The sequence below is a fragment of the Daphnia magna genome, linkage group LG4 (genome assembly GCF_020631705.1).
Source record: "Daphnia magna isolate NIES linkage group LG4, ASM2063170v1.1, whole genome shotgun sequence".
Classification (NCBI taxonomy): Eukaryota; Metazoa; Arthropoda; class Branchiopoda; order Diplostraca; family Daphniidae; genus Daphnia; species Daphnia magna.
The window spans coordinates 2,833,459-2,856,789 of record NC_059185.1 but is presented as its reverse complement, the minus strand read 5'-3'; the positions used below and the strand labels follow the sequence as shown (position 1 = coordinate 2,856,789).

At 42.2% G+C, this 23,331-nt stretch overlaps 1 protein-coding gene across 6 annotated transcripts; it reads left to right on the top strand.

The window, feature by feature from the left end:
• The first annotated feature begins 452 nt into the window (after positions 1–452).
• Positions 453–23,186, top strand: LOC116920927 (synaptogenesis protein syg-2). 6 transcript variants are annotated; one of them, XM_045172891.1, is made up of 24 exons: positions 453–2,303; positions 2,376–2,849; positions 3,149–3,239; positions 3,397–3,482; positions 4,675–4,811; positions 4,922–4,995; positions 5,075–5,382; positions 5,443–5,602; positions 5,670–6,202; positions 6,267–6,377; positions 8,884–9,232; positions 12,122–12,254; positions 12,606–12,871; positions 13,173–13,280; positions 13,557–13,826; positions 16,172–16,323; positions 16,586–16,784; positions 18,789–18,919; positions 19,483–19,642; positions 19,731–19,825; positions 19,885–19,998; positions 21,179–21,611; positions 22,243–22,488; positions 22,565–23,186. In XM_045172891.1, exons 11-24 carry the CDS (start codon positions 9,034–9,036, stop codon positions 22,810–22,812), a joined length of 2,754 nt encoding a protein of 917 aa, XP_045028826.1. In that variant the 5' UTR covers positions 453–2,303; positions 2,376–2,849; positions 3,149–3,239; positions 3,397–3,482; positions 4,675–4,811; positions 4,922–4,995; positions 5,075–5,382; positions 5,443–5,602; positions 5,670–6,202; positions 6,267–6,377; positions 8,884–9,033; the 3' UTR covers positions 22,813–23,186. The 6 variants fall into 6 exon arrangements, with proteins under 6 accessions (XP_045028826.1, XP_045028827.1, XP_045028824.1 ...); XM_045172892.1 differs by having other exon boundaries at positions 2,376–2,438; positions 2,577–2,849; positions 4,675–5,382; XM_045172889.1 differs by having other exon boundaries at positions 4,922–5,382.
• The last annotated feature ends 145 nt before the right edge of the window (positions 23,187–23,331 follow it).

Below are 23,331 nucleotides of genomic sequence, written 5' to 3'. Positions count from 1 at the left end.
TGTTTTCGTTGTCATAAAAACGCGAGCAAGCTCATCGTGATAATGAACAGAGAGGGTGAGAGCGTCCAGGACAGAAGCTGGGGTGAACGGACGCTATGAAGGGACAGACGGACAAAGCTCATCGCAGCTGGCCTAATGCCAAACTCTGGATGACATTACACGACGAAACCAAGAACGCAAATCTACTAGCTCTGCCGTATCATTGCATTGGATGAGGAGATTCAAATGAAATTAAAAAGAAGGAGCTCGAGAGAAAATAAGATTGTACTCGGTGATTCTGCTGGACAATCCACGATGATTAAAGAAACTCTCCTCCACTCTTGCTTCTTGTTTTGAAGGAAATCGGACGGAATGGAACGACCGGAGGGCAGCTGAAGTTGAAGAACAACAAAAACAACAACAACAGCCAGAAAGGGATAAAAAAAGGCCTCTGTTGCTACTCTACGACTGGATCGTAGTGGACAACATGCAGGGCCGGCGGGTAAACGACGAACGAGCGGTTGCCATGACAACGGGTGTCGATGTCGTGCAAGGATAAGGGGGGCGTTGGGGAGACGTGATCGCTGTTGGCTTACAGCCCTTGGAAATAATAGACAACAAACTACATATGCTATAATTCTTCTAACAAACAAACAACGCCACTTTACTTGATGAAATGAGTCAGTGCTCATTCGCCGCCCTCTGGTGGATAACATGCGTCAACCACCAGAAGATTGTCGATTTCGGCCTTGGGAATATTTTGGGGGTTTTATTTACTCTCTCCTCACCGTAAAGTTTACCAACTTTTGCCCTATGTTTCCGATCTATGGAACATTTCATTATTCCATAAGATGAACTGATTAACCTCGTTGTACCTTGTATGTTGCAGTTGAATCAGTCAGCAACAGTCCTAACTCGACCCAGTGCAATAGCAAAGGCCCTAGTGAGTGTGAGAAGACCCCACATAACTTTGTTTTCAAATTTAATTCCATTTCAGAGTTCTGACAGATGGTGGTGTTTAGTTGGAAAGGAGAAAGTAAAAAAAAAAAAAGCCATAAAGATTCCAAACAGAGAAATGATGGTCCTTTAGTCTCGGCGTGCATCATCAGATAAATGCTAGAACACGCCCTAAACTATGGAACTTTATTTTTGTGCTGGCTACATGCAAGGTGATTTCGTTTTCTTGTTTTTTTCGTTGATTGCGGTCGGTAAATCAGACAAAATGTGCTACAATAGTTGCAGTTTTTACTTCAAATTTCAGATGGGTTAGTGAGATTGATCCTCGAGGTTCAGTCATGGCACTGATGTTTAGAGGGAATTTGCAATACCCTTCCCGTAGATGATAATCCATCATGGCCGACATTTTCACTCCCTTACTCTTCTCAATTTTTTCCTTTGTCTGCCATTCGTACGATTGTTTTTGTGTTCTCAACTTTCTCCATCTTTCTCCTCCTTATGATAACAATTTTACTTACTGCTAGCAAACTATATGATAAGTACCATAAGTGTTATTATTTTTCATGTCTCATTATATTTGCAACTGCATTTATACTACTGAGTACTAGTTGATTCTAAATACTCCCTATTTGATATGGCTTAAAATCTTTTGTCATTTTGCCCTGAAGTGAAAGCTCTTTGGACGTTTTTTCCTTTTGGAATTTAATTCTAAATTAAGGAATAATTAAAGGGGATGAAATAAAGTAAAACAACAACATTGGATTGTAGGGTATAAGATAAAGAATTTACTGTATGGGTAAATATGTGCAAGGGAAAGCCGAAAATGGTAGCAAAGTAATAACAAGGAAAACAAAAAAACAAAGATAGATATTAACATTGAGATTTATTTACATTCAAGCCGAAAAAAAACAAAGGAATGAAATTTTGAAGTGTGGGAGATACTATTTACATTATTAAGTAAGAATTCAGGGTTGGTAGTTGGATAAGTGGCACATGTATCCCGATCCATTCCTTGGTAGAAATGGGCAACCCATCGGGGTCGTTTTCGTCCAGCTTAAACTAATGAACCTTATGAACCTCTTGTAAAGCCTTTTTGGCCTCATACTGGGCCTTCTTCTTCTTAGAACGTCTAGCATTTAGAGCTCTGTTTTTCTGTTTGCGAATCTCTCTTCGCCGCTCCTCATCCACTGATTCTTCCGGAATCGTATCCAGTTTCGGTGTGAAACGTTGCCTGGTGTTAACTTGTGTGGGCATGATAATGGCGGCTGTAGGGCTGCGTTGTTCGAGCTCTTCTTGAATGATGGTGTTTTCAAGAAGCTCAAATGCATGCAGCTCTGCCTCCTCAATCGGGTCCAACACAAGGGCAGGTAAATACGTCAATCCGTCGAGAATCAATTGCTCCATGACTTCAAATTTCCACAAATCATCTTCCTCTTCAGGATTCAGCATTAGGCCCACTCGGAGCTCGTCATCAGCAGACGCAAGGTTAATCCGTTGATCAGGTACCAGATCTAGATCGTCCAGTGACACTTGACGACGGCAGTTGGGAACGAGTTGCTTTTCAACATCACGCAATCCCAACCGCTGCCGTCCTGCATCATCGAGACGATTCAAACGAACGGGGATCTTTGAGGGAATAGACTGCTGCTGGTTAGGGGCCAAATAATGCGAAAGAGGAAGGATCGCCTGTGATGCCAATTTCGTCACTCGTCTTACCGGAATTCGCGAATGAAAGCCAGTGTTTCCAATGACGCTAATGGTCACAGAAGGCGAAACGAATTTGTTCGCTGCGGATGGTTTCGCTACTCGAAAACTGATCACGCGGCTACGAACGTGGGCAAAGTCCTTCTTTGTGCCAGGAAGAGGCTTGATCGCCAAACACTGACTTTTCGCAGGCATTTTCACTTGACAAGGTAAGCAGATTACAGTGAAAATAAATCACAATTCAATCAAGAAAACTCGAAACTTTGTTCACTTGCAACAATTGAGAATATTACTTAACGTAACAATAAGTATTCAAAAATTAATTATTTTGCTTATATGCGTACCGTGCCCCAATGTCATACCAGCAATCGCAATCTTTCGCTTTATGTTAATTTTTTAACTTGAAATTTTAGTCTGACATCTTTTATTTTATAGTTAATATTATTACAAACATTTTTCGATTCTAGTTCAATGCAGAATCGTTTATTTTTCCTTATTTTATAATTAGATAATTCAACTTTTTCGTCATCATTCTCAGCCGATTCGTCACCAGCCCTTGGACACCGATATTGCGCAATCACCAAATTGCGTCGTACGTGGTATACCATTCTGTTTTTTTTTTCTTTGTTTTCGTGATGTTTTTCTACCTTTAGGCTACTATTTGTGAAATTAGGCTATCGTCAGAAAGAAAAATTCGATTTGATGAAACAGTCAATAGTTTGAGTAATAAAATTTGCATTATTTATTTACCTATAGGTTGACATGAAAAAGGAAAAAACAAACAATACTATTACATGTAAAACAAGAATACAGTCCACAGAGAAAATCAGTGTTCACTCATGGTAAGTCACATTTGTTTTAATTTTTACAATATCTTTACTTGTGTCTGCATAATATCGCCAGTATAAAGATGCCATTTGGGCTTGTAATCGAGCCGTTGGAAAGGGCACAATGTGGCCCAGCAGTCTTTACGTATGTGCATATAGTAACATCATTGTGAAGGAATAGTTGACGATGACGGGCAATATCAGCTATCAACATGTCAGGGTCCATGCTCGTTTAATTTTCCATTCTGAACGAGGCGTAGCTATTGTCTGGTCTATTGCCTGTTAAATCACCAAAATGATTTTCCTTTTGTCGATGATGGTTAGATCATATCGTAAAAAGGACGTTGTCCATCTATTACAACAATGGGTCCATTGTTGTCCCGGTTAAATTGCGACCTACAAACGGCCAGTGCACTACGTTCGACTTTTATTGATCGACCAACTAAAAGGGAGAAAATAAAAGGACGTGAGAATCAGAAAAAACTACAGACACAACCCACTAGGCACCGTAAAAAAGACGCAAATAAAAGATAAAAAGTTGGATAACAACAAAACAGTTCAAAAGAATGGAGTAGGTGGCGGTGTGTGTCTGCCTTACAAATAATGTCGTGGCGAAATTTCAAAAGAAAATGAAAACAACTGCGAGTATTCCAGACTGAGTCGAAACAATAAAAACAATTCTAGAACCATCCCGACGGTGACTGTTACACAATAAGTATCATTAAAAAATATTCTCATTCATCAACCATCAAGTTTGCACAGTTAATCTTAGAGACAAGTCGTGCTTGTGTCTACTCATCACAAACTTGTTAAAGGACGAACGAAAAACAGTTTGTCCCAATGAAAATCGAGTAGCATTCACATAGGACCGACGACATAACGTCAGTTATTAGCAAGCGCATTACTCCATGTGAAGATTGAAAATAATGAGAATAGCTGCACGTGACCATAAGTCGCGAAAGTTTGAAATCAACTTTTTTTCAGTAACGAAACCCTTGTAATACATCGCATCACGGGTTTCTTTCTAGTTCATTTTTCTGCTTTTTTCCCCAAAAAAGTATTTCCTTATAATCCGCTTTTGCTGCACGCGTGACTGTGTAAATAATACTTTTATGCGGCTGCTTGTATACTTATGGTAAGCCAGCCGTAAGGAAGTTGGACGACGAAACCCTGGTAAGCCTCTTTTTCTCTTCCTTTTGTATTTCAGCAGATTATCTGGTTACCAACGGGCTTTAATGTAATTCAGCAGACTGCAGCCGAATATCGAGTTCCAATCATCTATAGAAAACCTTATCAAGATGACCAAACGTGTCGAATCTAATACACAAAATTCCATTTCTTTCGGTTAGAAAAAAACTTAATTCGTAAATGGAAAGAATATAAGGACAATCTTTACAAATAAGGATGCTTTAATGTTTTTCACTCGTTACCATTTATAATTTTTTTTTTTAAAGTCTGACAGGTCTCCATTGGCTGGCAACTGAAAAAAAATGAAGTGAATGAGTGGGTGCGTGTCTGGTTCAACTGGGTAATGCGTCAATGTCGTACCAGCAGATGGACTCCCAGTTTCTCCCAACGCGCCTACAATTTTGGTTCTTTTTCTTTAGTGTGGATGTGGTGTTGTCGAACGCACCGGTGTCGGCTTATTCATCATGCGAACATCAAGTACAACGTGCACGTAATGCGAGGATAATAAGAAAAACAAGAACATCCAATCGCACCCTAAGAAATAAAAATCTTTTTGTTCATCATCTGATTCGAAAACTTTTTTCTTCGCCACTTGAATTGTAGGCCGACATTTGGTTTTCTTTCTCTTTTACCCATCCATCATCGACCCACCAATGTACACATTCACGAACAGTGTATGTCATCGTTGCCAGCAGTTTCATTATTGAAAATGTTTCACAAAATTGAGGTAAATTAAGTCCATGGAAAGGATTCGAAAAAAGTTTCCTATAGTTAACTGTCTAATTAGATCGACTCTCGTGTTTCGTTTGGTTCTATTCTGCCACACGTCTGCCAACACTCCCACAGCCAAAACCTGGGAATTGAATTGATTTTTCATCTCGTCTTTCATGGACGTTTTCTTTACCTGAACATCATCACATTCAGTTCAAAAAGGAGAAGCTCTTTTGGTAATTACAGCCTCGATAAATCACTTAAGCAAATCATTCAAGTCCATGCCCCATTTTACCTGTTCAGCCTAGGAGAAATGAGAGGAAGCAGACGAAATTTCGTTAAGGAGAGTAGGCCATTATTAGACGAATACCACGCGATGAACTACGAGAAATGCCTTCATTAAATGCAAAGTAGATCCATCAAAGTTTCAAGAGAAAAGGATCAAACGAAAATGCATTTTTTTTCCCAATGAGATTTCAAAGCAAAAACTGCGGCAACTGCGCCGACGCCAAAGTTTCCGATTTTAGTCACTGAGGTCACTGCTGTAGACAACAGTCGACCTACTCCAGTTGTTCCCGCCAGCGAACACGTGTGGGTTTGGTGCGAAAGGACTGGCTAGATTCGATCAGTTGGTCGTTAGCTGTCGAGTCGTGCACAATCCAGTGCACTCATTGAATTCATCACTGTTTCACGATTTTACATGTCCGATTACAAGCTAAAGCTTTTTGGTTCGCTCTTTTGCCAACAAGTCGGAATTTCATAGTTGACTGGTAGACAAAAGTGCCACCTCATCAACGTCACCCGGTCGTCGTCTTGTTTGTGGTGACATTCAACCGGTGATTTTTGTGATCATGGGGTTTCAATATGTTGGCAAATGTTTCATTTTACTTTCGATTTCAGGTTGAAATCCACAGATTTCCATTTTTAAAAAAGTGAATCTCGTCCACGGAAAAATTCTAATTTGAGGTCGTCGAATGTTTTCCGTCCTTGGTTATGAAGTTCAGCTTTCAGGTAAAAATTCCCTTCTTTTTATTACATTTGCCAGTATTGTATTGTTGTGTTTGTTGCCCTATTTCGTTTCAATTTCTGAATAAGCAATCGATTTACTCTCTGCCCTTTCCACAAACCGATCCCACCCATTGGCGCCATTTTCCATAACGTAGGTGATATTGGCTGTTTTCTCAATGCACATAAAGCAATTATTTATTTTCTGGGATTGGGTGATTAGTTACCAAGTGCATAGTCGTGGCTGCTTTCCTCTTCCTTCTGGCTTTTTATAAAACATGGTTGTTGCGATTTGTTCGAAACTCTTTGACATGGTACTGGTTCGTCGGTTTCAAGTGTTTGTTCGTTTATTCAACAAAATTCAGCTGGAATTAGTACTAAACATTTTATCTTAAATGCTGCCTCGTGCACCGATGGTTGGGATAGTATAGACGAGAACGTGAATTGTCCATCTAATTTTCATTATATCGACCAATTCTCTTAGCAAACGTAAATTCCAAATGTTGTAGGAGACTTTTGTTGAGTAGTCGTGCCCTTGTTCGACATTTTACCCTGTTTAAATTATTAGTCAAATAACAGCGCGACTCAATCGTAGTTCAGAGCCCTACCTACACAATCCTTTCATTGCACTGCCTGTTTAAGGCGTAGTTATACTCGCAACGCGTGATGTACCAGATGTGCCAGCGACGTTTCCATGGCCAGCAGGCTCATGGAGTATCCAACATTCACCTTCCTGCCTAATAGAATTTGAGGCAAAACCCATTTGACATGAGACTTGCAACGAGGAATTATGTCCCTTTCTTTGTTTCCCAATTCCCCAACGTGAACTTTAATAGCAAGTCTGCGTTGTATTTAATTATGGCGATGGAGTCGCTATCTTTTTTTAACCTTTTGTCACCATTCGCTGCCTCTTTATCTTTTTCAGCCGGATCACGAACATTATGTGTGTGTAACGATGTACGTGATGCTCTTCTAAAGCGATAAAGAGCGTTGAGTATATTCATGACGGCGAAACGGGAACAACGAGAATTTACGGGGAGACAAAAGGAATGATATAAATCGAATAGACTTTCTAGTGAATGTTTGCCATCCCAGACTGACTCCCTTGCAGCCCACCAACCAATGCATCCTTTAGGTCTCTAACGGGGAAATTTGATCGTAGATATTGGTATAGGATAGACTTATGATCTCTTTGAATTTTTTTTCTAAGGGGCGTGAAAGGCCATTGCAGACCAAGTGGAGATTGTCGTGAACGAATCCCGTAGTTTCCTGACGCACTAAACTTAACCAGGGAGCTACACAAATATAAACTATGGGATTCGATCACACAGCAAGTAAGGGCAGGATAATATTCGCAACATGCAATGTAGACTTGTGGAATATGGGCGTGTCCGACCAAAAGATTCGAGGTTTGTTTGCATTGCCAGTAACATGAACGGATGCCGCTTCTCGCGGCTTAAATCGATCGTCTTCCTTATCCGACGGAAGGGGACTGACTATGCAAACCAGGGACATCAGTCGTAGCCTTTGTTTAAACATACGCCACTGGTGTGGTATCGTTGACGTTCATTACTGGGAATCAGGCTGGCCGCTATTTTGTCGTAAATACTGCGATTTGATTGACGCAATTTAATCCCACCCTTTGGACAGGCGGATGAACGTTAATTATTCAACAATATGGGGGGCTAAGAACGTGGCCCAATATTCGAATTTTGCCCCCATTCCCTATATGGTGCAGACGTTCGGTGTCGGATAAAAGTGGCGGATCCATCGAGCCGAACCGACGGATTGAAGATCGGGAAACCAATGGTTTTCTGAAAGCAAGGCTGTTGTTCATTTACATTCTATTCGTTGCCCATTTGTTCAGAGTGCCGTCAACTCCAATCCTTCGTTTATTAAAACTGTGTTGAATTCGACCCAAATGCGTCAATCCCCTAAATCAGCAAATTGGCTCATATACGTTGAATTATCCGTTTCCCAGGTTCGGCCATTAGACCGACACGGAGGCCATCGAGTTTCGTTAATTGCTTTTGAATTTCAGTAAATGTAGTTGAGCCCTGTTTTTTTACATTAGTGTAACGAGAGATCTTATCTGCAATCCGAGTATATGTGAGGCTTTTAGTAGGTCGGCGATATCGAGCCGCCCAGTACAAAAGAAGAAATTCAATTAGAGTGCAGCGCGTTAGAAGAACTAGACCGGGCAGCTGGGCTCATTCCGTAGGGACAGAAATTTGTCCAATAGTTACGGATATTTTTTTGTTGTAAATAAAATAAATATAGAACTCGCGTAGCCTAGTCTAGCAGTATAGTGTTGTCGCATAGAAGGGCATTGGCCATGCCAAAGTGGTGAGTTTTGTTTGTCTAACGGAGGATCGTAGACTGGAGATCTAAGAACTGAGTTCACACGCGGTGGTATGGAATTCATGCGGTAACACCATTCTAGCGATAACAGATTCAAGTGTCTTGGTCCGTGAAAAGAAATCAATATTTTAAACTCTTAATGTTAAAACAGGATCTAATTGGAGTGTGATGCTACCGAGACGACCCCTTTGCTGTTAAACATCAGCTCCGATCGGCTGGACCCGACTTGCTTTCGCTGGACATTGCCCGTCACATCCAGCGAATTCAGTGGAGCGACGAAAAGAAAAATCCGTTTTGATTGATGATGGATCATCATGGAACAGCTAGACGGTCCACGATGATCCTGGTGCTTGTGACAACGGCCCACCTCTTTGTGGTTTCACCCGTCATGGTCGAGTCGTCGTCTGCCTCGGCGGCCCTGCTGCCCATTCCAGCAGAAGTTTCTTCCCGGGCGACAGACAAGATGCTGGTCAATACCATCGACACCTCAGAAGATGAATGTAAGTCCATCTCCGCATCCGCTTACTCTCTTTTGTTACATTCCCTCGCTGTCCGGCAGCGTGATTCTGTCACGATGGGATCGTTGAGGACGAAGAAGCGACGGGAAATGCGTCCATTTCCACCTGACTCGGTCAGTTGGATCAGTTGCTCTCTGTTCAGTGTTCTCTTTTGAAGGTGATCCAGCGGCTCAGATATGACATGTCGTTCGGACGTGTTCGCATGGCCTTTCCCGGCAACTTCCGATTTCGCTTTGAGCAGGTCACTTACAAGCGCTTGTGCCGAGTAACCCTTTTCATTTCATTAGCTGATTCTATGACGTTGTTGCCAGATGGGCATCACACACTTGAAATGTCCAACCGCTCGATTCATTTATTCAGCTCTTTTCACGTTTTGTACTATCGTGAGTGGCACGCGTGAGAAAAACTGATCCAGTCGATCCTATTTTGTCTTCGTCCTTTTTGTCCAAATAAGGCCCTTTCATTTTGCAAAAAAAAATATACAGCTGGGAGTAGATTAGCGATTGGCGAGTAGGAAGCGGGTGGATCGAATGGATGCGTTGAATATTCCGATTGAAATCAATAATGCGCAACAGCGTCGGTTGATTTCAGTTTTTGGGGGTAAATCTGAAGAAAGACGAGCAGAACATTGAAAGTTATTCATTCTATAGTTACACGGGTAGTTGTAAACGTCCATACCATCATGCGTGCGTGATCTTTGAAATGGATGCCAAGCTTCATCAGAACGGAGCTTATGCCAATCCGATTCCATCAGTTTAATTCAAATAATTTTCCGCTGTTGGATCAAATCGTATTATTCCTTTTGTGACATGTTCCTGTAAAAATCCTCTCGTACTATTCGTAGGGAATTGCAATTTCAAGAAGTTATTTGACAGATCGCAGAACAAGTTGTTTAGAGATGCCTGTATTCCGGAGCAAATAAGGTTGAACATGTTCAAAAACGTAAGGAGTTTGTTTCGACATCCGATTTCCGGTCGCCTTATAAAAAAAATAGTTTGTACCCTGTTACTACAAAAGATGTTTGTTTTGAAGATATCCGGCTTCAACTGGCATAGTTTATTGATTGGAAATGGTAGCATAACACCCGCTCAACATCACATTTTCAAAAATTCATTGGGTTTCCTTTACATGTGTTATCGTATAGCACAAAGAGGCCATGCGGCGAGTAAAACTTTTGTATGCACCTGCTGATTTATTGATTTTTCAATAGTCTTGATGCCTTGGCATTGGAAAGTTTGCGCAATCCGCAAAGAGATCACGTATTTTCTAATGTAACAATAGTGGAGCCCGTGCAGTCATGACACGATTATTTTTGGCGATCGATAAAAGAAGGTTCTTAGATTGCGTGATATCTAAATGTGAATGGTGACCAATCACGGATGAAAAGGTGAGAAACAATTTGCTATCAAACCGTAGTTGTTAGCGTAGACATCGACCGACTCACGTTAATGAGAAGCGTGCAGAGGAATTGATTGTAAAAGAACAAAGGACATGAAGGGGAGCAGGGCAGTGAGGGGACAAGTATCACGAGCGATCACGAGTAGTCGATTTCATGGCACCTGGTTTCCTGTCAAGAACTTTTTGTGTGTGTGTGTGTGTGTGACGACGTGTCATTGATATTTGCCATTGTTTAAGCCAACGTCATGTATCTTGTGCGTTGGTTGAGTTGGAAGAGAACCGATTCGCTTTTATCTAACTGTTTCAACAACCGTTCAACAAATGAAATGGAACAAGGTTGGTAGGTGCATCTTCTTACTGTTTGTGCGTGCCTACTTCAACTCGTTAAATTCATGAACACACTGTAGAAGAAAAGGAGATTGTGGGTGTGTTTATACTGTCGCATATCCAAACGGTATAGGAGAAAGATGAACATTGAAAACAGAATTTTGATTGCATTGCAAGTGCGTAGGACTCCCTATGAATTTTTTAATCAAATACAATGTACAGTTGTATATAGTGGAATGGCCGTACGACTCAACTCCCTTTCCATCTCGACGTCTTTTCGTATTTATTGATGCGTTCGGCATCTGTTGTTGTTGCATTGTTATAACAAAGAAATATGGTTTCCATGGTGTCTTCCAAGTGCAAGACAGAAACGATGAAACCTGTCCCTTCATCCTCCCGACCACCAGCAGAGAGTTTGTGTCGTCCGTAGGGCCATGACCATACGTCAGATTGAAATGGGCGACACCCTTACGACGTCGGTAGCAAATTTTCTGCTACCAGCATAGCGGCGATTTTATCAGCAACATATATTTCGCGCCTCATGGTTCATATCGTGCTAATAAAATTGAATGAATAGAGCGCAAAGACTCACTTCGTCCTTCAGTTCAGGATATATCGACGTATAAGGTTCGCCCCATTCTTTGTGCGATTGTTTTTGTAAGCACTTAAACGAGTCTCAAAAAACGTTTGGCACAATTTGCGTTTTCATATGAAATTTTTAACTTTTGAATGTTGTAATTCTTCAGAATTGATTGTGAATTTCTAATGTCTTTATTGTCAAAATATCCTGCTCTTCCCGAACGAAATTCTATCACGTTCGTTTTTCAAAGGGCACCTAAAAAAAGGTTTAATAGGCTGGACATGACTCAACTCAGCAAAACGAATTCAGTTGTCCAAAGAGCGATAGCACTTTTTTTTATTTTATTTTGAATAACCGGTGAACCGTTCAAAATCGAACGTTCACAAACGACTTGATCCTTCTTTAGTCAACGAATCTATTGCATGAAAAATTGATTTTCTATCCAGTCCTTGATGAATGAAGCCCTGCCTTTCCTGACCGCACCCATCGTTAATCATTTGGATCTTTTCTCAAACTATGTTCATCGTGATGATATTAAAATAAAATTTTCATTTTCACCCCAACAGCCATTAAGTTGGAGAAGGTGTCGGTGCTGAGCGGAAGGACAGCCGAACTGCCGTGTGACATTTCCCCGCCACCTCTCGACTCTCTTTACCTCGTCCTGTGGTACAAAAACGATTCGGATTTCCCCATTTACAAGTAAGATTTGGCTAATTATTTGCTATTACGATGGCCTAATGTCTTTGGAAGTTGCATGTCCCATACGAAGTATTGTAGAATTGAATTGCAGATAAGCTAAACGAATGGCCCTTTGGAAAGTTCAATAGAAGCGCTTGCCGCCATCATTTTTGACAGGACTGTTTGTAAACTGGACAGTGCATTTGCACATGCAATTTTCTCTTTACGAATCGAATTGCAAAGAGAATCAAATGGAAGAATTCATCAATTGTTTGTGTGTCTGGTCCAAGATGAAGTGCCAACACAATGAAACTTGAACAGATGGAATGACAGACCAAGGTAAACTGATGCAAAATTGGATGTAATATGCAGGTACGATGCTCGTCGTTCGAGGGAAAGTTATCGCCAACAACAGACGCAACACGACAGTCAAATGCTCTTGTTGCAACAACAGCAAGAACAAGGCCAATACACGGCCGCCTCAACAGCGACACGAGTCCATTTCCAATTCGATAGTCATCCGGTGGCTCTTTTATTATTGAACAACGCGGCCGATCACGACGAGGGAATCTATCGATGTCGGGTCGATTTTGGCCGTTCGCCAACTCGCAATGTCCTCGTTCAGCTCACCGTCGTAGGTATCGGCCTCGTCGTTTGTTTCTCTTTTTGAACTTGATTGATGATTTTCAAGTTTGTTCAAACGGTATACGATAAGAGTGTATTTCACAGTTCTGCCATTTAATTGAAAGTTACTGCCATCAACCCAAATCAAGAAATGTAACTCGAAGTTGTAATGAGAAAGAAGGATTAGTCTTGTAATCAATAGTTTATGGGACAACCATAGCAGCAGCTAATTGAAATTGTGTAGCAAAGCAAAAGTGATGTAACAGCAGAAAAAAAATCAATAATAATTTGAAAAAATTCCGAATGAAATTGCAGTTCCACCTGGGAAGATTCGGATCATCGAGGACAATCGTCAAGTCTCGTCGGTCATTGGCCCTTACGACGAAGGGGCACAACTTTCGCTCAATTGCATCGTCACTGGAGGTAAATTATTTGGACATTCATCTGCGCATAGTCGACAATTGTTCCATCGCCTTCAATACTTGCGTTGATTGCATTCACTCGTCGTTTCTTGATGTCTTTCTATTTGCGTCCTCTTTCACATGAAACAGCCAAACGACAATCAGCGGCTTCATTATTGTCTTCTCGCCCCCATCTCTCTCGATGATTTGTGTCTTATTCTTGGTTTCATTCGAAGCTGATGGATCTCATTCTCTTTTTCTTCCCCTTTTTTGTTTGCGAATCCTGTCGTACAACAAGGTCGACCACGTCCAGAAGTCAGTTGGTGGTTGGACAACAAATTAGTGGACCACACCTTCATTGGCACGTCGGAGAACGTCGTCCAAAATGTTCTGGTCATCCCGCAACTTCAACGTCACCACCTGCACGCCATTTTGCGTTGCCAGGCGTCAAACTATTTTGGTGCGCGCAACACCACGTCAACGTCCCATCTTGGCCTCAATTCCTATGGACATCACAATCGACAACAACAAAACACGATCGTCTCCAGCGTGCAACTTGATCTCAATCGTAAGTCTTTCATTTTTCTTCTTCCAGTTCCAACTTCCCATACCAACGCTGATTTTTTATGGTTTGTTTTGCCGTAAATCACATCGGATGGTGCATTATCCATCACTGATCAGTACTAGGATTCAATTGCTAATTCCATTGCGCAGACTTTGTGAATTGGCTGTTGCGTCAGCGGATGACAATGACTGATTGTTGGATTTTGATATGTGCTGGTCGTGGATCTCTGCCCTGAATTACAAATCAAAAGCTTGAACGTTTATGAAACCCATTCGATCTAAAAATATTCCCAGACACTGGGATCATTTAGGAGAAAAACAGCGAACAGTTGAGCGATAGCGGACGATGTAGTACATGCCAAAAGGCTGTGTAACGTAAACAAGGCCAATATCCACGACCATTTCAGCGCCGATGGGCACACGAATATCAAACATTTTTTGGGCCGAACGCGACACCAGCGGACATACTCGGAAATTCTAATAAGAGAGCTGGGCTTATAATATTCAAGGGATCGCGTGTGATATCCCTTCCATTGCTTTTATTATGTAAATAGAACCTCACGTATAGTCTACGAAAGGGTTTCGAGTGTAAGGCGAAATAGATCGACCTTATACAAACCGAACGGCGATTGTTGCCACGGTGTATCGAAATGTATTTTTAAGCGAATAAAACCACACACAAAAGTTAAAAGTTGAAAGAAAAAAACACGCAACCTTAGCTTTGGGGGAGCTTCGTGACAATAGCATCGTTTTTTTTCCTCTCATCCCACACTATGGATATCAGTTTTATGCAAAATGGCAAACGGGATTTTCTTTTTTGGCAAGAAAAAAAGAGTTGACTCGCATGTAGCATCATGCATGAGGCAGAATGTGAAATCCCATATCCGTATCGTTATTTTTTTGTTTCTCGACCATTGAACGCACACCCCATCCTATTGTTGTTCGTCTCCCGCTAAGAAAAGAAAGATTTCCTCACAGAAAGTTGGTAATGGCGTTTTATTTTCTTGCCGCCGTGATATATTGGCGCATGCATCGATGGCCTCCCACCAAAACACATTTGGCACTCGATGTGTTACGTAACCTGCACCCTGTAGTTGATATAAATATTCAATTTCCAATATGCGGCTAAAAAAAAAAAAGACACAATTGGCCTGCACACAAAGAGTGGCACAGGATCTATTGTCTTTTTCTCCGTTCATTAACATTTTCCCGGGGAGAATGCGCTTCTCTTTCCATTTTTTGTTTAGTCGGGAACAATGAAAACAAGATTGGCTTGCCTATGTGAAGAGAAACCGGCGATTTGCATCGTTGATACTTCTGGTTATGCAATTGGCTGCAGCAACGATTCAGTTTGTGTGGGAGCCTCTTGAATCGTTTCTTCCCGTTCAATATTTCCTGTTCGATTGATTTGGTTTCCCAAATCAAAACATTTAATTTCGTCTGATACATTGGTTCGTAATGGAACTCTGCAATATCGTAACCGAGTGTTGCGCAACTTGGTAATTCTTTCCGTAATTAATGGCCGACCGAATTGGTTGGTCGATAAAGTAATACCAGTCATTGCCGTGCAGTGCCCCATGAAGAAAAGTCGATAGATGTAAGTGACGTGTAATAAATTGTTGACAAATGGGAGGAGGGAAACGAATGAAATCGGCCAAAAACTGATCTCTTTTTTTTGCGTTTTCGCTTCACGACAAGGCAATTTGGCGATGTTAGATGTTGTGCCACATTCCAGCAATCCAGTCGAAATCCATTGAATTTGCTAAAATAGCACAACGGATTATTCGTATACGGTCTAGCCAAGTTTGTGTCATTCATTTTGGGGCAACGCCGACGGTGAAGAAGAAAAATGAAAAAAAAAAAAGAAAGTCATCGCTCACGAGGGATATCCTGGGATGTGATTTACTTGTGGGGTGGGTGGCAAAGTTTTATGCTGTCAGTGCCCAGTGCAAAAACTTCCGGCAGAGAAAATGAAGCCACACGAGGCCATTGCGGATGCGGTGGGTCGTTCAGACGTGTTCAATCCACTAGTGTGAACTGATGATGATGAAAGACGAGAAAAAAGAAAACTGGTCAAACTGTTATTGGCAAATGCATAACGTATCACTGAATGGCGTCTCGGTTACATCCAGCCCTTGCTAAAACACTCGTTCCACCTTTTATTTTGACCATTCGAGACGTGACGAAATAGACGGAGACATGATCGTATCGAACGGTCGTTGATCCATTTTTTCTGCTGCGGATTATCTGCCGAAAGACTTAAACTTTTCAAAATCTAAGCTGATCCACGTTTGGTGTCATTTGGTTGTGATGAAATAGATGTTGATGTATAATGAAGTTTATTTGCAGTGAAGCCGATGTGGGTGACAATCAGCGGGACAGAGAAACCGTTTTCTGCCGGCAAATGTTACACGATCGAATGTTCCACTGGTGGATCACGTCCATCCGCCAGTATCCATTGGTACCTGCACTCGATCCAACAGCAACCAACCAGAGAGAGGGTATGACATTCCCCCCTCCTGAATTGTTCATTTAAAACAAGTACTTAATGCGAATGGTTGCACACGACTGGATGTAGGATGTAAAGTTTCCTAGTTTTTACACTGTCGCATTGACAGTTTAAATCATTACATGTTCATAAATTAAGGACTTGGGTCTGTACTATGTGAACGTTGTAGACTGGATTAAAACTCGATCAAAGTGAACCTGACGAGAATAAAATCAGCCATTTCATTCATTTTTCTTTCTCCGCGCACATTTCAGATAACGATGGACGGACGCAACACGACGAGCACGTTGAAGCTGACGCCGACGGCCAAGGATCACGACGCCGAATTGATCTGCTCGGCGTTCAATCCCGTAATGATTTCAACGTCTAGTCACAACAGCAGCGATGGCAATAATTTGAGCGACAGGACCTCGTCGTCGTCCATCGAGACTCGTCGAAAACTTGTCGTCCATTGTAAGAACGGCGACTTGATATTTTCTTCTTTTTCTTTCATTTTCTTTTTTTAGCTTTGACAACCTCTCGTCTCTTTTTATTTCTTTGTGCAAAGACACTCCTCGCGATGACGACGATGATGAGATTTTCAATAATGGGACGTGACGGCAAAGGCGTCGGTCTCTATTGGGAATGGAGAGGGAATTCTTTTTCTTTTCGGGAACGGCAACATCTACCGCCGAAAAAAATCCCAACTTTCCCTTGTGTAGCCATTTTTTTTTTTTTTTTTTTTCATTCATCAAAAGAAGAAGGCGTGACACACAGATAAAAGGGACCGTGTATCACTTCTTTTCTGTGTATGTTCTGTGTGTGCCGTTCGTTGGTGAATCGGTTTGAACATCAGAGTGGACCCGACAAGAGACGACGCCACCAGAGGCAGAAGGGGTCAACGAGAAATGCCGGAAATTGAGGGAAAAGAAACTCTGCGAGTAATCCGAATCTGCATCTTAGCGTAAGCTTCATCCGGTATCGATAACTTTATCGAACAGTAACAGCACCACACACAAGGTGCTGTGTTGGGATTTTTGGGTACATTCCTTCAGCCGACAGTTGACGAAAGGAAATGAACAGCGCAGTTTATTAATCAAGTGCAAGGACATTTCTCCACAAGGATGCAGAATAATCGGTTTGTACCACTTTGACCAGTTTGAGCGTACGTGATTGAAAGTATCGATTGGATAGGGACGGGGAAAGTGTCAGAAAACGAGTGGGATGACTTGATCGAGTCTCGTGATTCGATTACTCGAAAACCCCCAATTCGTTGGCACAAGCTGCGCAGAATTCGCCGTCTGCTCGTACGAATCGAAAAAAGAAAGGATTTGAATGGAAAAAAAACTTTGTTGCAACATGACGACACTTTGTACCAAACAACGCGACGTTGTGTTGCACGTTGACGATCGATAGACTGAAAGGCAAACAGGAGTTAAAAGGAAGCCTCTATTTTGAGGATTGTTGATTTGTCAACTTTTGTCTCTTCTTCTCGAAATCTACGGTGACAACAGCATCGACTTGAAAGCAGAAACAAACAAAGAGATAAAAGATGACAAAAAACGCAAGGGCAGAAAGAACAAACAAACGGATTATGTATCGGGAAGCGAAAGAATCGGCTCGTTCAACCGAATTCCAATACCGTCGGGTATTTTCTTAATTTGAAAAATGGGTGAAACAATTTTGCAGAGTGTCGCACCACCGCAGCGCGGCAAAACGCTGTCGGTTTAACATCGAACGGGAGGCCCATTTCAATCAGGTTTGGGGGCGAAAGACTAAACGAATTCGTCAAATTCTTCGTACCGCCTAATTATTGAATTTCTTCAATCGTCGTTTCCATTTCCAGCGCGAGTTCTGGTATACATTTTTGAAATCCAGCATTCGAGTCATAATATTGGGATGTCAAAGTAAAATGATCACGCAGGAAAAGTCTATTTTTTTGCCTCCTGCATCCGTTCAGCTGATGGTCCTACTCGTCAATAATCAAAAGAGCGACGTGCGTTCGGCGAAGCCCCAAGCGCTGCGGCTGCCGTTCTCGGCGGGATGCGACGCCCATATTACATTTCTTTTAGCCTTTTGTAGCGCACTGTGCCTGTCTTGTGTAATGCGCGTGTGATTGGCTTCTGGCGTCTCTTGTTCAGACTCGTCGACAGCGGATCACGTAGCGTCTTCACAGTCGCATCGAGACCCTTTTTTTTTATTTTTTATTTCACGACATCTTCACATTGTTTCTGTCTTCCACGAGGCCGTCGCCAGTCGGAATAAATGCATCATTCCAATTATCGGAAACAGGCACCAGTTCCTTTTTTTTTCTCCTTTTTTTTCCCATCTTTTTTCGTGTTTGTTTCCTTTTTCGTACGGATATTCTTTTTCATGTTAGTTTATTTTTTTAAATTTGAATTCCGTAAAAACAACTAATCAAATATTATTTTCTTGCATTTTCTAACACCCGACAAACTGAAACGTAACAAATACCAGTTGCTCCAACGACGGAATTGGAACTCGGTCGCAATTTGAAACCGGATTCAATTGTGGAAGGCAACGACGTCTATTTCGAGTGCCGCATCCGCTCCAATCCGCCGCCGCATCGCATCATTTGGACTCACGAGGTTCGTCTCTCTACTGGCATTTTTAAAAGTCGTTATTGCCTCCCACTGCTATTAAATTTTATCGATCCGCACCCTTGAAGCAAAAAGACAAACAAACACATTCTAAACAAAAAATTTTGTTTTGCTCCCGTTCTTATTCGCTGAACTTATTTTTTAAAAATTCAATTGGATGCCGCCATTTCGCTTAAATCGAACAAACTACGAAATTCTTCCATCCCGTCTGTCTTGTTGTACTTGTTATTTTTTTAAATTTTCGGATGATAAACCCAATGATGGATGTGATGCTGCGTAGCATTCGACTGCAGTTTTACAGTACCTTGTTGTTCTCTTGCTCTATTAAAAACAATCCAATTTAATTGGATACTTGGGGTGTAGTGTAGTATAGTGTAGTGTAGTGTAGCGCCATCAAATAGTTGACGCTCCTGAACCAAAAGGCTAACGGTAAAATGTTTCTTCTATCCCGTTATGGCTGATTCTTTAAACTAAAACTAAACTGAATAGTATAGACGTCAGACTTTTAAGTGTGTCTAATTCACTTTTGCGTTTATGATTTCATTTGACAGGGTCAGACTGTACGAGAAAATGCGACAGCTGGAGTCCTTGTGGTGGAGCAAAGTTTAGTCATCCGGCGAGTTTCTCGTTTCCATTCGGGCCGCTATTCTTGCACGGCCATCAATACGGAGGGAACTGGACTTAGCAACACCGTCCAGTTGCGCGTCATGTGTAAGAAAAACATTTCACCGCCAAAAGCTTCGGTTGTTGACAGACGTTTAATCATCTGATTTGTTTGCATGTGGTCCATCGACCGCAGTCCAGCCGGTCTGCCGTCCAAATCAGAAAATCATGTACGGAGTGGCCAGACAGGAGACGGCCGTCGTCCGATGTCAAACCGACGCTATTCCACCAGTAAAATTGGACGCATTTCGTTTGAGTGAAGCCATTTTTAATTCGTGTGCAAATGACAGGCCCGTTCGCATAGGTGGGCGTTTAACGCGTCGACGTCGTCAGAAATGACCGACCTGGCCGTCAATCGAACCCAAATTCTTCAGCAGACACGATTCGAGAGCAGCCACGTCGAGGTACGTTGTGAGCCATCTCAAAATCGTCCAAATCGTTTTGTTTATCGTTATAAATATTATTAAATTAGTAAGAAAGAGGAGCGAAACTCGTCATTTCGATGTGAAACTTCACCCGAACAAAGTGGGCGTTTAAGTTGCCACGTTATTTGCCATAATCACGTGGAAATTTCTCGTTTGATTGGACATTTTCAAGTCGTTTTTCTTTCACGTGATCGAAAAATGGCGTCCAATTTGTTCGCCTCGTTCCTTTTCCAAAGTGTCATCGTCCATCTCATTTTACATAATGGAAAATCCATCCATCCGTTGGAATGTATTACGATTTCGTCGCCTATCCATCACCAAAATGGATTTTCCTCATTTTTATTGATTCTCGCCTGTCACACCTCAATCCTACAGTTCAACTGTGTCGAGCGAGGCGATGAAAGGGCGTCAGCACCAAAAAATGCCGCAACGTATCAAAATGAGATGAATGTACTTGGGCAAAAGCACGACTAACGCGTCAATCTTATTTACATGCACGATCAACTGCCGTTCTTGTCCCCTGCATGAACCTTTCGTCATTCCAGTCACGTAAATCTTTAAAACAAAAGAAAACGCGTCATTTTGTTTCTTTTTTGTTTTGTTGTTGGCCCGCAGACCAACTGCGAGGACGTAATGCAACGGACAGCCAAATCCCAGTCGCATCGGATGCAGGGCCGGGATTTGTTGATCTCTTTCGTGACCATCACGTTATTACGCTCGTCCAAAGAGGCCCGTCCTCGACCGACGCATTGTTTTCATCCCACTTATTCATTCCTTCCTATTCGACCCACCAAATAGAGAAGAATAGGAGATTCCATCCCTGCATTAAAACCGTTAGAGGGGCAACACACAAATCTCATTCAATCGTATTTTATGTTTTCAGCGACCACAAACTTCAGCTGATTTCACATTTTAATAGCTTATGTATTTCTGAAAGCGTTTGTTTTGTTCCTTGTGAGCCGGTCCAATCTTGTTGAAAGCCAGTGAGACGTGAAACAAGATACGTAGATCATAGAATAATATGATGGAAGGCTCTTTAGACTATTAGCATATTACATAGTAGATGTAATAAAATTAAAAGGCCCCACAAAAACTGTCGATAGTCAACGTCTGTTTTGCTTGCCCATTCAAATATTCAAATGTTATCAAATAAATGCAGGAAGGGGCAGACGCGCTGGATAGCGTTTTCTCTTATTCGCCCCAATCGGATCGGGATTACGGAAGTCTCCTCTGCTGGGCTCGTAACGACATCGGCGAACAACGGGAGCCTTGCGCCTATCGCATTTTCCTTGGTGTTCGTCCCGATCCGCCCGTCAATTGTTCAGTGGTGAACCAAACAGCCGACGCCGTCGAAGTTTGGTGTCGTCCGGGATTCGATGGCGGCCAATCGCAACAGTTCCAGTTCGAAATATTCGACACCCAATCTGCCGTTTTGCTTTACAACAAATCGGGAAGGTATCCGCATTTGAGGGTCGGCAACTTGGAATCCGGTCTCAAACTGTTCATCCAAGTGTCGGCATTTAATCAGCGCGGCAGATCTGCCCTCGTCCCTTTGGAGGCCTACACCGTCAAAATCGCTGACAAACAAACAGGTAAGAGAACCAACGACGCAGAGACACTCCTACCCTATTGATCACGACTTTCACCTGCACACAAGCTTTTCTCTTTAGTTTCGTTTCCGCCCACCAGAAATGTGACGCCTCGCGAGTTTCTTACTCAACTTTGGCATTCAAAGTTGTGAATAATCCCAAGACTTGGACGAAATAGTGCAACTCGTGTTAACTCGACTCGAGTCAACTTGTCTCTTTGACTGCACTGCATGACGAAACATGATCAAATGGCTGTTGGTGCAATACCATAGGGATTTTTGCGTGTAAATATTGAAGTTTCGGTTAAGTCATACAAGACAAAATGAGGTGAATGTCGCAAAGCATTAGCGCTCTCCGGAAGTAAACAGGAAGGACATCTTGTAGCTCTTTGGGGAGGAAAGTGCCGCCATTTGCTGCCGCTGTTGAGACTCTCAATGCACTCGACGATATTCCACTATTTTTCAATGTTTCCCGAGGGTCCATCACCTTTCGTGCAACATCTTCAGCCAAGTCCTTTTGATCCCCAAGAAATCAGCCAGGCACGGAAGCAACAGTCAGAGGCTGTCTGATCTATGCGCCTTGGTTTCACATGTTTAATTTGTTTTCGTTGCGGCTTTTCCCTCATTTCGTTTAGTTATTATGGAAACGACGGACTTGAGTTCGGTGTTGGGCATTGCCGGCGGAGTCTCTGCCTCCGTCTTAATTGTCTGCGTAGCCATCGCTTTAACGACTAGGTTCCGTCGTCATCACCGCGCACCGAGCAACTCGACTCAACATCATGCCCACGGCATCCAACATCCAGTTGACAAGAGTAAAAAAACAGACAATCAACCGTACGACTTGGATGCTGATCCCGACGTTATCATCAACAGTCAACTTGGTAACAACGTCATCACAACTGCATTGCTAACATTTGCATCTTGCATAATACGAGCAAATTTTGTTTGGTGGAACAGTAAACGACATGCAGCAGGTGAATCGCAATGCCTCCATCCAAAGGAGTCACCGCAGTAACAATGCAACAGCGAGCCAACCACAACAGTTATTGATGGCCGTCGATCCTACACGTCCCTTCACTAGTGCTGGACATTCACATCCCGCTCATTACAGTCCGACGGCTGTCGGTGTTACGACGAATAACATTGAAGTCGTGGCTGTGAAATCGCCTCACCGTCACAAACAAGATCCTGAAACGTCTATTTAATTTTTGTAAAATGGAAGCGAATGCAGCACATTCGATTTAAAAAAAGAAACCTGACCAAATGCTTTTCCAGTAATTCATCTCATTTTCACCATTTCGCAGTACATCGCATAGTTATTGATTCTAGTTATTTGTTACACACATTATTATTGATAACGATCTCATTTTTGTATCCCAGAATGTCTTATTTTGACTCCCAGTCTGTGATGGAAATCGTTTTGACTCTTTATCCTGATGTTCGTACATCTGTCGTGCGCATCTTTGGTTGTGATGTGGTGCGAGTTGTTGTCGTTTTAAGATAACCGTCAACACTTGTTTGCATCCATCGTAATTTCGTTTAACTAACAAAAGGGGAAATACACGCCTCTGTAATTCTACGTGGAGCCGGTGCTCTTCAAAGGCCCTTTTCTTCGCTTACGTTGTTTTGCCATTCATCCGCGCCTCGGTGGAGCGATGACGTCCATGTCCCGAAGATCGTTGGGTACTGAATTCCACAAAAGGACTTAAAAAATTCCATCTGCA

Coding starts and splice junctions, on each gene's coding strand:
- LOC116920927 (XM_045172892.1), top strand. CDS start 9,034: ATGATGGATCATCATGGAACAGCTAGACGGTCCACGATGATCCTGGTG. Junction 16,324..16,585: donor AGCAACCAACCAGAGAGAGG/GTATGACATTCC, acceptor CGCACATTTCAG/ATAACGATGGACGGACGCAA. Junction 19,999..21,178: donor TCGAGAGCAGCCACGTCGAG/GTACGTTGTGAG, acceptor AAATAAATGCAG/GAAGGGGCAGACGCGCTGGA.